This window comes from Montipora foliosa, chromosome 6, assembly GCF_036669935.1.
Source record: "Montipora foliosa isolate CH-2021 chromosome 6, ASM3666993v2, whole genome shotgun sequence".
NCBI classification, from domain to species: Eukaryota; Metazoa; Cnidaria; class Anthozoa; order Scleractinia; family Acroporidae; genus Montipora; species Montipora foliosa.
The window spans coordinates 40,013,698-40,028,697 of record NC_090874.1 but is presented as its reverse complement, the minus strand read 5'-3'; the positions used below and the strand labels follow the sequence as shown (position 1 = coordinate 40,028,697).

The following is a 15,000-nucleotide window of genomic DNA, read 5'->3' as shown; positions in this document are numbered from 1 at the left end:
GAACAGATCGTCTAACAATGTTGAAAGCGTGTTGAATCAAGTTTAAATCGGTTTAAACTCTCATTCAACATCGATACAACTTTTCCTTTGTTCTTGAAAATGTTGAATGGTGCTGAAGCCGTTTGAACACTCTGGTCTAAAGTTGTAGAACGCATGCTCACGTCAAGCCGCAAAATTCAATATGGCGTAGTTTATCTGGATGAGAGAGAGACTGGCGTCTAGTTCTTAGTTCCTCCCAATCAAATTTCGCGAGACTGTTGGTCAGGCTTTTGTTGGCGCAATGTTGGCGCAATGTTTGCGCAATGTTGAAACCGTTTGAACGGCCTCCGCACAACTTTGTTTTTGCTTCCAACACTTGTCCAACATCTTATCAACTTTTGTTGAACGAATGTTGGTCAAATGTTGAAACCTTTTAAACGGTCCTTTAGAGCTAAAGGGACACTTCGTGTTGAATGCTAAAATTGGGTGTGCATCTAATTAGGTGAATTTCTGGACATAAGTGGCAGTGTTTAGCTTGCATTTTCTATATCTGGAGTTCAAAACAGCGACAATATTCTTCTAATTTAAACACGGCTAAAACTACAAACGAACTACAAACAATGAAACGCTTGTCAAGTAGTACATACCTTGAAAATGGATCTTGTTTAACGAACACCAGAGATCTATCTACAAATAGGGACGAGTCAGCCACAATGTTTGCGCAGGCGACACGATGTTGTTGCATATGTTTCTCGTGCACTGTTATTCCACGACCGACAACTAAACAAAACCAAGAGAATATGTGGTAAGAGGTTGAATCCCCAATATTCTATTTCGATGAAAATTAGTTGAAATTAGAGGTGTGCATGTCGTACTTAATATGAAGGATTAGGGATCTTAGGGATCTGGTGCAACCGGACTCCAGCGCATTCAAATACAGCCAGCACCAACCCATGTAAGATGACGATGTTTTTCAGTTCAATCGGTGTCATCATCGAAACTGAGCCAAACGCCAGCTAAATGTGAATAGAGACGCGTCTCAACATGCAAGCTACCACGGCTCCAGTTCGAAGAACGCAAAAGGAAAAGCGAACTGATCCTTAATTTCAATAGCTAAGCTCAAAACGTAGTCAGCTGTTTTTTTAACATTACCTGAGTTTCTACCAAACAGTGGAAGGTTCACATCATTGTAAAACTGGCGACCACCGCCCACCTTAAAAGGGGCGTGCTTTTGGGTCAGGTCTCCTATTTCACAACGCAGCATGTTGGTCGGACTGCATGCCGAAGAATAAGTTCCCTAAAGGAAATGAACCAGTGACGTGTAAAGGAAAGAAAGACGGACGCAAATGCAGACTTAAGAATTATAATCTCAAAAGTGAAACAAAAGAGCTAAAACCCTTCTTCAATGCGATGCATAAATTTTCACGTGACACACGATATTCCTGTTGTGATGTACGTTTCTAGTCAAGTCTTCTTGGGAAAACGGAAACATTATTCTTGGCTGCTTTCGAGTCCACTTCTGTTTCATGAATTTGAGTTGAACAGTTTGTGTAAATAGTGAATTGCAAATTTTATGGCATTTACTGCGTACGCTACAATTTACTTCCTTTGAGGGTAGCTGCAAGACTAAGTACTTCAGCGAAAGCGGCAGTTTGAAGGGAGTGCAAAAAACAAACAAATCCAGCAGAAAATAAGCGAACTGTCCAAAGTACAGCCGATCCAAATGAGAGTGCTTGGGATAGATTAAATCAGTTCAAAGTAGAGCATCTTACTGTATACTGTCGGGTAAACTCAGGTCAGTGACGAATGCAAGGAAACTGTGTCTAAAGAAAAATCTCTGTTATGAAGCACATTGCATCCCAGAAACATATTATATCATAGACAGTTATTGCGAAAAGCAAAAAAAAAAGAGCACTGAAAAAAGTAATATTTACTCATACGTATTTTGACCAAATTCATTTAGCAACGCTGGTTACAACGCAAAATTGCACAAATATGCTTTGAAATCTTACTTTTGTTGTACAGATTGTATGTTTTTGCTTGAGACCAAATAAAAGATTGAGAGCCAAAATTTCGTTGGTGTTTTTTTTCATCAACTTTTGAGCAACTTTCGTTACAAAAAGGGACATTACACTTTTTGTGGAGCAACTTTTGAGAAACGTTTTGAGAGATTTCGGGCAACTTTATGGGAAATCTCGAGCGAGGTGTGGAAAGCCCTAGAGTCCAAGCAGGAAGTCAAGCTTATGGTCAAGCAGTTCCCCGCGAAATCCATGGACACGCTCTTATAAATTTTCAGAAATGCTGATTGAGTTGAATTTGCATTTCAAGTGTACTCATAGAGTCCGCGTGGAAATCTTATCATCGTGCATTATCATTGTTATCAGGCGCAGAATTTATTCACATTTTTACCGTGTCCTACCTCGCCGTACACTCCAAAAGGATTAAAGTCTTCCTGCAAACTCCTACATCTCTCTTTGAGATCGGGAGCTGTTGCATCATCCCCGACAGGATCAAGATGTATATCCCACTTGTGGCTTTCCTGAGATAAGAGGAAGGAGCGAAATTTTACAGACAGACATGCCAGTGCAAGGACCGTTAAAGAAGACAAGGTAACGGGCAATGATAAAAGAAAATCAATGTACCTGATTTCTAAACTAAAAATACAACAAGCCTGAAATTTCATGAGCTTGTTATACTTTTTTTCTTACCTGTGATAGGTAATGTTACTTTCGAACACGAACTGATAGGCTATCCGTTCATGTTCGTAAGTGACATGTTTTCCTAGACGTAGCATCCGCATTGGAAGCGATGTAATGTCAGTATGTTTTATAAGTAGTACATATTTAAAGGGAAAGCACGGCCTAGTAAAAGTTTCCTTGAATCCAAAGTTTTTTACCTGTCTTGTCATACTTGACCACTCATTTTGGCTTAATGTGTTTAAATAGCCAACAACAGCGCTACAAAAAGAGGCTTTTTAAAATTGATATCCACCATCTTGTGTATACAAACGAGGATATGACGTGGCAATAGTCATTGATTTATGTAAACAAGAAAAACACAGGCGAGGAGAGCGATCATTTTGCTCTTTTTTTATATATTAGTGTTATTATGTTAACTATTTATCTATGTATTTATATCTGATATTTAATTTAATTTAATATACTTATTTGTGTATATTAGTATTTTAACTATTTTTAGGTGTATTTTTTATATGATTTTTAACTTAATTTTTTTCTCTTCTGGGTACGAAAGTGTTGAGAAGAAAAAAGCAGAAGTATTAAAAAAGAAGTATTAAGTTTGAGGATAACCACTACATAAGTCGACATTCAGGTCTCCGTAGTTTTTCGAACAGTCAACGTTCTTCCTGTCTCCATGAAACTGTTTTTTTCGCTTCACGTATCAACGAGTAAAAATGGCTAGCGCCCTGGAGACCATCAGAGATAAAATAGGGAAATCTTAGTGTTTGATCAAAAATTCCACTTACAAAAAAAAAAAAAAAAAAAAAAGAACGGGAGGCAATCTTCAGCTCTTATGGTAAGTTAAGATTTATTCCACATTTTCAATTCGGAGATGAGACAAAGCAAACGAAAACGTCAGTTGAGTTTATTAACATCTCCTATTTTGCGTGCATTGTGACCTGATACAGCCCTAAAGATAAAGATTTTAACAGACTCGACGGATACGATACAATAAATACCTCTTACTAACCGAGTTCGAGGTCCGTACTGTAAGTTACGGACCGAATTTTTTCCCGTTGATTTACGGCCCCAGCGCGATGCGCGCGGGCCATAAATCAACGGAAAAAAACGAGGATCCGTAACTTACAGTACAGACCGAGAAAACGAGGTTAGTAAGATATTTATTATATCTCTGAGGTTAACCGGCGCGCGGGCAAGGAAACTAGTCAAAGTGAAGCGGAAGCGTCAACTGCCACAAAGAATGCCGTGCCAAAATCCCAAAAACTAAATCTTCTTGGCTGTTAAGTTTGAAATAGTTGCTTGCAAAATTCAAACAGTTTTCAGTACAAGTTTATGCAACAGAAATGACATGAAAAACTCGCTAGATGATGTTTTGTCGAAATTTTAAATTTAGCGGGCTGTACAGCGGGCCGTACTGTAGAATACGGCCCGCTAATTTAGCCAATTACAGCGCGCGTACTATCTGAGAGATATAATAAAGTAAGTTATGATTGAATCCACATTTTCAATTCGGAGATGAGACAAAGCAAACGAAAACGTCAGTTGAGAATATTAACATATCCTATTTTGCGTGCATTGTGACATGTCGGCCTCAACAGTTGATAAGAACGTCGTCTAAGGCCCCGTCCACACATATCCGGATATTTTGAATGCGAATTTTTTTCTTTCTGGATGCGCCTTCTGTCCACACGTATCCCGCGATTTCACTGGCGAATCCGCAACTTTTTGAATACGCTCTCCAGAGTGGATATTTTTTAATCCACTATGAATCCGGAACCGTGTGGACGCTAAATCCGGAAATCTTTTTATCTGGGTGACGTAACAAGATCGAGCCCAATTCCTTTCCGTGAAATCAATTCTCTCAAGAATTGCGCTTCGTGGCGCACGCTCTGGAGTTTCCTCGAGGAGTCCTAAGTACCAGAGTGAATCCGGATACGTTTTGGATACGTGTGGACGGGCAAATTCCATTTGAACACGGTACAAGCGGATGCGAATATTTTTGGATCCGGAAAGAAAAAGTTACGGATTTAAAAATATCGGGTTACGTGTGGACGGAGCCTTAGTCTTTTAAGCAAATATGAAGACTGAAGCTTGTTGGTTGCTTGTACCACGGCTCACGGTTTCGCTGGTCAAAACCTCAAGTGTAGTACTTTACGTAAAACGAAAAAAAAACACTCATGGATCATGCGCCCTCGGGCAACAGCACGTTTTTTACGTAGTAAAACCCAGTTTTTGGTGGCGTTGCCTGCAGCTCCCAAATATGAACTGTATGAAGAAGATGCAGTTCACCCTTTTCGCATTTGCTTGCCACTTCGAAAAGAGAACCCCTGGATTCTTTTGCCCTGGATGTTGAAACTGGCAATTAGTAAGAGAGAGCTAATTCCAGAAAGACAAATCAGGATCGATTGACTTACTGATGACGGGGTTTTCGGATCCACGTACATGACCTCAATGAAGATTGAGCTTTCTGGGGCAGCGACATTGGCCTCGGTAGAAAGGTATTGACTCTGCATGAATTAACGAATAAAGATTCTCTTAAAAAACAACTTGAGCCATCATGGTGATGATAAAAGTCTTTCAAAACAACTCACCATGACAATCATGCCCTTCAGGGTTGGTCCAGTAAAGTTCGCGGAGGCTTTCATGACAAAGTAAGTATTGGGATCAAGTTCTGGCTTGAGGTTGCTACAAACCCATCGTTTATTTTTCTCCTTTATTTTATGCTTATGCAATACAACGGACCGACCTTGGATGCTGTTTGGACCAAACAGAGGCAGATTATAATCGATGTGCTTCTTTTCATAACTTGTCAAGTTCAGGAAAGAGCCATATTTTCCACTCAAGTCGCCCACTTCATATTCATCAAGTGTTCCTGTAATTTAGTTTGGCACAGCATTAGCGTGATCAACGTTTTCAAAAAAGTCTTCACTTTTAATGATTGATTCAATAGGGACCTTTCAATCTACGACAAAGACGTCAATAAAGTTGCTAGTTATAGTAATTCTTTAACTTCCACAAATGGAACCGAAATATCAAGAATCTAAGGGTGCTTTCCTTTTGTCAGAACTGGCCGGCTACGACCCTTCAGCTTGCAAAGGAAATGGAAAAATTTGAAGGAACATTAGCCCTTTTCACGGTTAGTTTTCTCATTTGCATTACAATATAATCTAGCATGTATGTGAGGCAATTTCGGGCTATTTTGTAGTTTTAACCCGAAATTGCCTCGCATCCTCGTTAGATTACATTGTAATGCAAACAGGAAAAACTAACGGTGAAAAGGGCTATTGCGTGATAATCCTTCGAATTCTTCTGGAGGAGTATATATCATCCTCAAAGTTTGCTTGAAAGCATTGTAGAGGTAGCCCTTCCAAAAGCCCGGTGAGGCCCTGTCAGTTCTGTCAAATGAAAAGCGATGATGATGATGATGATGATGATGATGATGATAATAATAATAATAAAGGAACTGGAAAATATTTTTGAAACAAACGATTTGTGCAAACAGGTTGTTGCGGAGACGCAGAAGACAATTTTAATGGACAGTGAGCCGATAACCCGAAAAGTGTTATCAGGATCGGACTTGTCGAGAGTGACATCGAGTAAAATTCATGATAAAAACGACGTTGTGAAAGGGGGCAACAAAACTCTTGGTGGTCCCTCAGTTATGACTACATATTGATTTTAATACAGTTCTGTTTCGTAGACCAACAAACGTTGATCCACTCTTCAGTTAATCTCCATACACACTGAAGCATCGTTAAGGCTTACATCACTTATCAACATAATCACGCGACATTGTCCGTTATCGCGAGAGAAGCGCATTTGAAAATTCAAAAATTCAAAAAATACATGCACGCGCTTATTATTGGCCGTTCGATTACAATTCAATTGTATTTAAGAGTATAATTTCTACGGTGTCTGAAAGTTGAAACCAGTTCGTTGCGCTTGTTCAGCGTCGCCATTTTGGGGATTCGTTATAATAAAATATTTCTCTTCGATACATAAATTACATCGTTTACTGAGGTTTGAATACGCTCTGTATATAATAATAATATAATATAATATAATATAATATAATATAATATGTCTTCTGTATCGAAAAGAATACAATGTCGCGTGATATTACCGCTCCTTAACTGTAGAGCACTCTTCTGGAATCAACAGTGAAAATCACTTTATTTTATATATATATATATATATATATATATATATATATATATATATATATATATAATTTGAATTTGAAATATAGCTATAATTCTTCTATTAAATAATAATAATAATAATTAATAATAATAATGATAATAATAATAAAAACAGGTTGTTGGGAGACGCAGAAGACAATTTTAATGGACAGTGAGACAATAACCCGAAAAGTGTTATCAGGACACTGGGGTTGAACAGGTTGGTGCCTTAGCCTACCACGGGAATATGGACGCTCCCGCCCACCAGAGTCTTGGGTGGCACCTTTGGAAAGTGCCAACAACCCAAAAGCCACCCGTGTTAGGGTTACAACAACCTCATTTGATTAGAGAATGTCATATATTGAATTTCACGCTAACGACGTCTACGGGACTGAAGCTTCTAGTGAGGTGTCGCGTCCGGCAGGTGTACTGTGGATCAGCAACGCAGGCCCGGTCGTCATTCTGCTACTGCTGAACAAAGACAGTTCAGGATGGTCAAAGGAGTATAGCAAACGGTTGTTTGAATGTTAGTTACATCAGGAGTGAACCAGAGAGGCGAGGGTACAGAAAAAGATTGCTAGACCTGTAGAAAGCCCGTAACATCAACAACGAACTAACAGAAGTCACCGAGCAGAGATTGGCTGATCAAGTACGCCAGATTAAAAACAAGAAGTAGCTAGAGACTGTGGAGCAAGAGGAAATAGCCATATGAGTAAGACATGAACACCAGGAGATTGAATGCCACGGATACACCAGACTATGAACATCAGGAGACTGAAACTACGGAGCTTCTTACCACAGATACACCAGGCCATGCAACGACATCTGATACCCAAGAAGAACATCAACGTGAAGAGGACCCCAGAGTTTTCACTGCTGAAGAATTACAAGAAGAGATCAGCCCAGAACTGGATGCCCTTTGCGACAGGATCCTAGAAATTATACAACTAGAACAGAGAATAGGATTACCATCACTGAAGTCATGCGAAAGAACGAAGCTGAAAGCAGAAGTTGGAAAAGTCAATGAAGCCGTCAAAAGGAGTCAGACGGACAACATCACTGAACTGAATTCTTTAATGTACGCAAGTTACTACAGAAAGAATGGGAATGATAAAGGGGACGAAAGGGAGAAGAACTGAAGAGCCATTCTGGAAGAGAAGGATTAAGAGGAATATCGAAACTTGGCGAAAAGACCTGAGCAAGATTGAGGACGTCCGAAGAGGAAACATGAGACTGAAACAAAGAGAGAGGAAAAAGTTGAACAGAAAATATCATCTTGAGGAAAGAGGCACTTTGTATGTCTCAGGCATGTTGAAACAGAAGATCAAGGCAGGTGGAGTTAAGATCAAAAGATACAACGACAGATGTCAACAGTTCAAACAGAATCACCTGTTTAGAACCAATCAGAAGCTGTTCTACAAACACTAGATGGAAAGGAACAAGGAAAAACAGTGTTACCTGATCCCACAAAAGCAACCACCTTCTGGAGCAAGATATGGTCGGAGGACGTCGGTCACAATGAGACAGAACCTTGGCTAAAGGATGTAGAGGTGGCGTTCAGTACAACAGCGGTGCAAGAAGATATCAGCATCAATGTGGAGGATATCAGAAATGGAGTGAGCAAGATGGCAAACTGGAAGGCAGCCTGCCCCGATCTTGTTCAGGGGTTCTGGTTTAAGTAACGGACAGGATTGCACTCTAGATTGCAAGAATGCTTGCAAGACTGTATATGTCAAAGGAATATACCAGAGTGGATGGTCAGGGGAAGAACAGTTTTGATACAAAAGGACACAGTGAAGGGTGCCCAGGCCAGCAACTACCGTCCTATTGCCTGCCTACCCATGATGTGGAAGCTCTTGACAGGAGTTATACCACCACTTGGAAAGGAAGGGACTGCTAACAGATGAACAGAAGGGACTGCAGGAAGGGATCCCGAGGAAGTAAAGATCAATTGCTTGTAGACAAGGCAATCCTGAAGAACTGCCGGAGAAGGTTGACAAACTTGTCAATGGCTTAGATAGACTACAAGAAGGCAAATGATATGGTGCCGCATTCATGGATCATGAAATGCCTTGGTTGGGGCTGCCAAGAGTATGATCTCTATAGTCAGCAACAGCATGGTGAACTGAAAGACAGTATTGACATCAGGAGGAATGGCTCTCGGGCAGGTGGACATTAGGAGAGGAATTTTTCAAGGTGACTCCTTGTCACCACTACTGTTTATAGTGATCATGTTACCCTTGACCCTAGTACTACGAAAAATGAGAGCTGGATACAAACTGGCAAAGGACATGAAGCCCATTAGCCACCTACTATTCATGGATGATCTGAAGCTGTACGGAGCAAGCAAAGATCAACTAGGCTCACTTGTTCAAGTAATAAGGATCTTCTCGCAAGACATTAAGATATCGTTTGGGCTAGACAAGTGTGCTGTCCTGGAAATGCGAAGGGGAAGACAAGTTGGCAGTAGCGAAATAGAACTGTACATGTACAGTTGCAGCCGATGCATTGATTGCTTAAAGGGCCACCTTCAACCGACAGGCAATGCGTGCCGTGGAAAAATTTTCATATATGAAAATCCCGTCAAAGCTGAAATTCATTCAATCAGATCTCTACGATAAGCAATGCGAATTTCCATAACAAAAACAAACGGTCGAAAAGCCTGACGGTTGAAGGTGGGCCTTTAATATTTTCTTCGTTGAACTTCATTTTGTCTTTTGACTAACACTCAAGTAAGCGGTTTGCAGAATCGAATATTAAACCTGGATTCTGTAAGGCAGTGCGGCCATTGGTGGAGATAAAATGTAGCTAAAAGCTAATGAAATCTAAACTTGCTTATATTGTAACTTGCGTATAAATTTTCTTATAATCAGCAAGGCGATAAAATGTAACATACAGTTTCTACTCACCTGGTTTCAGGGTTTGCAATAAGGAGGAGGATCGCATATGCATTCACAGTCCAAGTTGAGGAGAAATTGAGAGAAAGTTACGGGAAACTCAACACTGGACAACTTCACGACAACTTCTGGGAAAACTGTAATTTCCCTTAGCGGGATTTGAACCCACGTCCCCCTGATCACTAGCCAGGTGTGATGACCACTACAGTATCAGGACAACCATGCTGGCAACATGGCTGATTGATCACTTAATGTGGCATTTACGTGGGACTCCCTAATGGGCCAGTTTTTCTATGTGATAACGCTGGATCAATATGTGATTCACAGGCGGACAAGGGTAGTTAATGTAAAGAGTCAGTTAAGGGACGGACCATTAGAAAAGTGATAGGGGGCGGGGGGGTGGGGGATTTTCAGCTAGTATGATTTTTTTTTTGCAGGAATTTTTTTTTCAGGTGAAACCCCCTGCACGAATTTTTTTTAGACAAATATTGTTTTTTTTGACAGTGAAATCTTGATTCATTATCTGTGTTTTTGTGAGACTATAGAGTTACGCAAGCAACACATCAAACACCTCTCAGACACACAATTGACTACAGAGCAGCTAAATTTACTCTCTCGATGTTTGAAATTCATTCCAACACCTGTCATGAAAGAAAACCAGATAAGGCGCCAGCTAATTTCACACTTCAACCAATTTGCCAGAAGGATGCCCCTTCAATACATGACCAAAATACTGAGCAACATCCATTTCACGTGAAATCCAGTTGGATCCCACCGATTCAACGGTCAGTTGCTCTTGAGACTTACTTAGAAGAAGTCAAAATAAAGCTTGCAGAAACTCCACTGGTTAAACCTAAAAATAATCTGCCACCCGGCGAGCAACGAGCTCTCAAGGAGCTTTTTACAACAAAGAAATTATTCTCACAAAAGCAGATAAAGGCACAACAACCGTCGTTATGATCAGAGAAAACAAAATTAATTAGGGACAGGTACAACTGGATGATAGAAAGCAGGGCCTGGAGTAAGGCCCCAAGAATATTTTGAATAGGAATTATTTTTAATAGACACTGGCAAATATTATATAATTATTAAATAAAAGTCACAATTGGACCTTCCTTCTGCATGAATTTTTTTTCTTTACCTTCTTCTTTGCGTGAATTTTTTTTCTTGGCATTTTCCCTTTCATGATTTTCACTTTTCTAATGGTCCGTCCCTAAGTAGATCCCTTGAGCCAACAACGCATCACCCCCAGGAGGATCGCAAATGGATTCACAGTCCAAGTTGAGGAGAAATTGAGAGGAATTAACGGGAAACTCAACACCACACAACTCAAATCCCGCACAGGGCAATTTACAGTTTTCCCCAGAAGTTGTCCAGTGTTGAGTTTCCCGTAACTTTCTCTTAATTTCTCCTCAACTTGGACTGTGAATCCATTTGCGATCCTCCTGGGGGGTGATGCTTTGTTGGCTCAAGGTGTCTACTTAACTGACTCTTTACATTAACTACCCTTGTCTGCCTGTGAATCACATGTTGATTCAGCGTTATCACATAAGGCGCGTTTACACGACAGAGGAAAAATGGAATGGGTCCGATAAAAACTGGAACGGTTTCATTCATTTTTGTAAAGAAACAGTGAACTTTTATCCGTTTCGCTACGGGACCATAGGCGCCTTTGGTTTCGCTCTACTTATAATGGTATTGAGCGCTCTTCAACTTGACACCATACTATAAACTTGGTTCTCCTATTTGGTATATATATATATATATACAAGTTAAGAGGGTCTCTCGAGCCAAGAGCGCATCTCTGCCCCCAGGAGGATCACAAATGGATTCACAGTCCAAGCCTCGGCGAAATGTAGTTAATTAATTAATGAAGTTTGAAGGGACCAAGGACGGACAACTCCTGGATGACATTTTCATTGAGAGAAAAACTCTTTATACCTTGGCGCGGGATTTGAACCCACGTCCCCTTGATTACCGGTTGGATGTGATCACCACTACACTATCAGAACAACCATGCTGGCTACATGACCAATCTAGATAGCGAATGGGATGTTACTTGGTTATCCCAGGACATTGTTTTTCTCCAACTAGATGACACTGGATCGACAGGAACGACGATTCACAGGCGGACGAGAGAGAAGGAGACAACTTGTATACAAGTTAAGAGGGTCTCTCGAGCCAACAGCGCATCTCTGCCCTCACAGTCCAAGCCTCGGCGAAAATAAACTACGAGTTTATCCCTACAAGCCTGTTTCGTGGTCGCCCACTCATCAGGGGATTTTTTAAATCCCCTGACGAGTGGTCGACCACGAAACAGGCTTGTAGAGATGAACTCGTAGTTTATTTGTTTTTTTCTTCCACAATACATATTTCGCTCTACTTCTATGTATTGAGCACTGTTCTACGAAAATCAAGTCACCCTTTATATATATACAGAAGGATATTGATTGAACATGGGGTTATCTTCCGGGATGGGGCTTGTACTGAGAAGAACCGGCCCGAACATGTTTTCCCGCTCTGGTGGCCCCCCTTTTAAAATGTTCAAGAAGGATTTAAAATACTCTACCTGTTCCTTCCGCGGGACTGGTTTTGATATCGATGTTAAAAGGATTCCAGTGATCTCCAGCGACGAAACCCTGACACGAATCACTTGGGGACAAATTCTTGTACGCTGGGCTCGGATACACATGCACGTGATAGCCATGTGCTTTGCTTTGTATGCCGCTTAGGTATATTTCAGCCAACGTGGGGTCAAAAGGAGACGCTTGAGTAAACTTGAAATATCCAGTCACTCCTTCATTGATTTCAGCCTTGAAAGTAGCTTTCGCCACTTGAGTCATAAGAGTAACAATCTTTGCGCAGGCAATGGGTTTTCCTGGGTTGTTGACTGGAAACAAAACGATTGATTTGCCAATGACTGCATTAGGACCAGTTAGTGGCAAGTTGGAGTCTGTAAATGCCGCCTTAGTACTTGATTGCCTGGTAGATGCTAAGGAAATGGTTATCGTTCCATGTTTCGACGCCAGGTTACCGATGGGACAATTTTCATGCATTTCTTCATTGCAGTTTTCATCTTGACTATTTTCTGGATCGAACAGTTCACCGAGTGTCTTGCAGTAAGTTGTGTTATCAGACGCATCAGTGTCCACCACTCCTTCGTTAATCTGCCACATAAAGTTTTTTCGAGACTCAGCATTATTAACAAAGAAAAGATCCACAAAGATATTGGTATCCGCCATCCCCTCAACTTGCCTCAAGAAGACATAGCCTGCAACTGGAGCTCTAAATATTGCCACTGCTGTCTTCATTGGATGCAAAGGGGCAATCAGTGCGCATGCTTTGGGTGTGACACCACTGTAAAGGACTAGTGTCCTACCCATAATGCTATGTGGTCCTCTGGTTGGAATTACCAAGTTCTGATTTGTATGGTTCCGGTGTGCCGTTCTCGCAGTGATGCCTCCAAGCATCCGGCTCAAATCCCCAACGGCACATCTATGGAATTTGGTGTTACTTTCGTATCGACAATGTGTGTTATAGTCTGCAGCTTTTTTTGCCTTCTTGGGATCAAAAAGGCCTCCTACTGCAATAGCGGAACAGCTCAAAACTGCATTACCATAGTATATCATTGGCAGTTGTTGAATGCTCCATGTCAGGGTTTCGTTGACGCCTAAAAGGTTTACAGAAATTATCGTAGAACCATTGTTTTGTGGTTGAGAGAAAATAACGCTTCCTTTTATTCCACCCATGCTGAAAACTGCCTTTAAATCATCGCTGGAAGAAGACAACGCAATGCCTGAAATAAAAAAGATATAAGTTCAATCTGCTTATGTGCTTCAAAATGTTAAAATTTGCCAAAAATTTAGTGAGAAAAAAAGCTGCAGGAAAATCGCCTTCCCAGCGATCATATTTGAGCACAAAATTATGCCCGTATTGCTGTTTCACTGGATTGCGAGTGAGCCATGGCATGGTTTCTGTCACTGCGAGTATGAAATGCTCTACTTAAAGAAGCAAATTTTAATAACTTTTTGCAGCAAAGGAAATAATCAAGTTCTTTTACTACCACCCATCCACAGTTTCGTTTCCCCTCCTTCTGATCAAGTGGACATTGCGTGAATCGTTTTCTTGCACTTGATTACAGTCTATTTTACGAGTCGTTAAGGGTTTACGAGCCAAGTTTAAGTACTAGTGCCGCCATTGTTTCTGGGTTATAGTAACACTGTAGTAATTTGATTGTTAAGCGTTGAGTTGGTCCTTAAACGAAGTTTGAATTACACATGGCATTACCTGGCTTTATTCAGGGGAGAAGGTCTTTTCCTCTTGGCGGTTTTTCAACTTTCATTGGAAAATTTAAATAGGGTATCTGTGACATAGATTATTTTTGAACAGAAATGAACTCGCCCGAAACCACCACCACCAACATAATTTATTCACATTAATAGGTAATTCTATTTTTCAATTCAATAAAGTAAAATACAAAGTACATAATACTGATTGAAATGCCTAGTAGCATATAAGTAAAACGCTAGGCTTTCTACACCCTGGGTGCTTCAGGTTTTATTTTTCTTTCGCGAGGAGCGGTTAAATGGCGAAGAGAGAGGCGGCTTCGTGGTTCAGTATCTCAGCTGCGCTTCGCTACTCATAGAGATCACGCCAAAGAAAAAAAACCCTCTGGTACCCAGGGTAGGCTTTCTAATTTAAATACTAGTGCACTATTGGTGAAAAGCCCTGTACAAAAGGTTTATTGACCCGGGAAAACAAAGCTACTCCGTTCCTTCACCATTTGTCAAATATATTTATCGTGATTAGTCAGCTCGTGCCTGATATTGATGATTCATCATGACGAACACGCGTCAAGCAGACATTAGCATACAAGTAGATTACTTACAATAACCTTTCCTGCCGAAAGTAAAAAGCATAATAAATAACGGCTCTCGAAAAGTGAAGAAGTGAAAAAGTCGACTGATTTTGAAACCTTACATTGTCTCTGTGAATAGTACGAAAAAAATTAGGCAAAATTTAAAACGCGTTTTGTGCCATTGTATATATCCTTGCGATGTCTTTAATTTAAAGAACTGCCATCAGTATGCTGTTTTATGAAAAGGCTGCATTTATATCTCACGAACGAATCAGATAGTTTGTTTTCCAAAAACTCTGATTAATTAAAAGAAGACACCGTACCCATTGGCGAGGTTAAGTACGCACTCTGCAGAGATATGACACAATTCTGGCATCGAAAACATA

General features: G+C 40.5%; 1 protein-coding gene across 1 annotated transcript in view; it reads right to left on the bottom strand.

Annotated features, from left to right (window-relative positions):
• LOC138007329 (uncharacterized) overlaps window positions 1–15,000 on the bottom strand; it is a 25,696-nt gene that overhangs the window by 8,993 nt on the left and 1,703 nt on the right. Inside the window, exons 2-7 of the mRNA XM_068854149.1 lie at window positions 12,326–13,552; window positions 5,270–5,550; window positions 5,093–5,185; window positions 2,399–2,518; window positions 1,132–1,276; window positions 627–759 (exon numbers count right to left, since the gene is read on the bottom strand). Coding sequence (XP_068710250.1) covers window positions 627–759; window positions 1,132–1,276; window positions 2,399–2,518; window positions 5,093–5,185; window positions 5,270–5,550; window positions 12,326–13,552 — 1,999 coding nt within the window. The remainder of the gene's footprint in view (window positions 1–626; window positions 760–1,131; window positions 1,277–2,398; window positions 2,519–5,092; window positions 5,186–5,269; window positions 5,551–12,325; window positions 13,553–15,000) is intronic.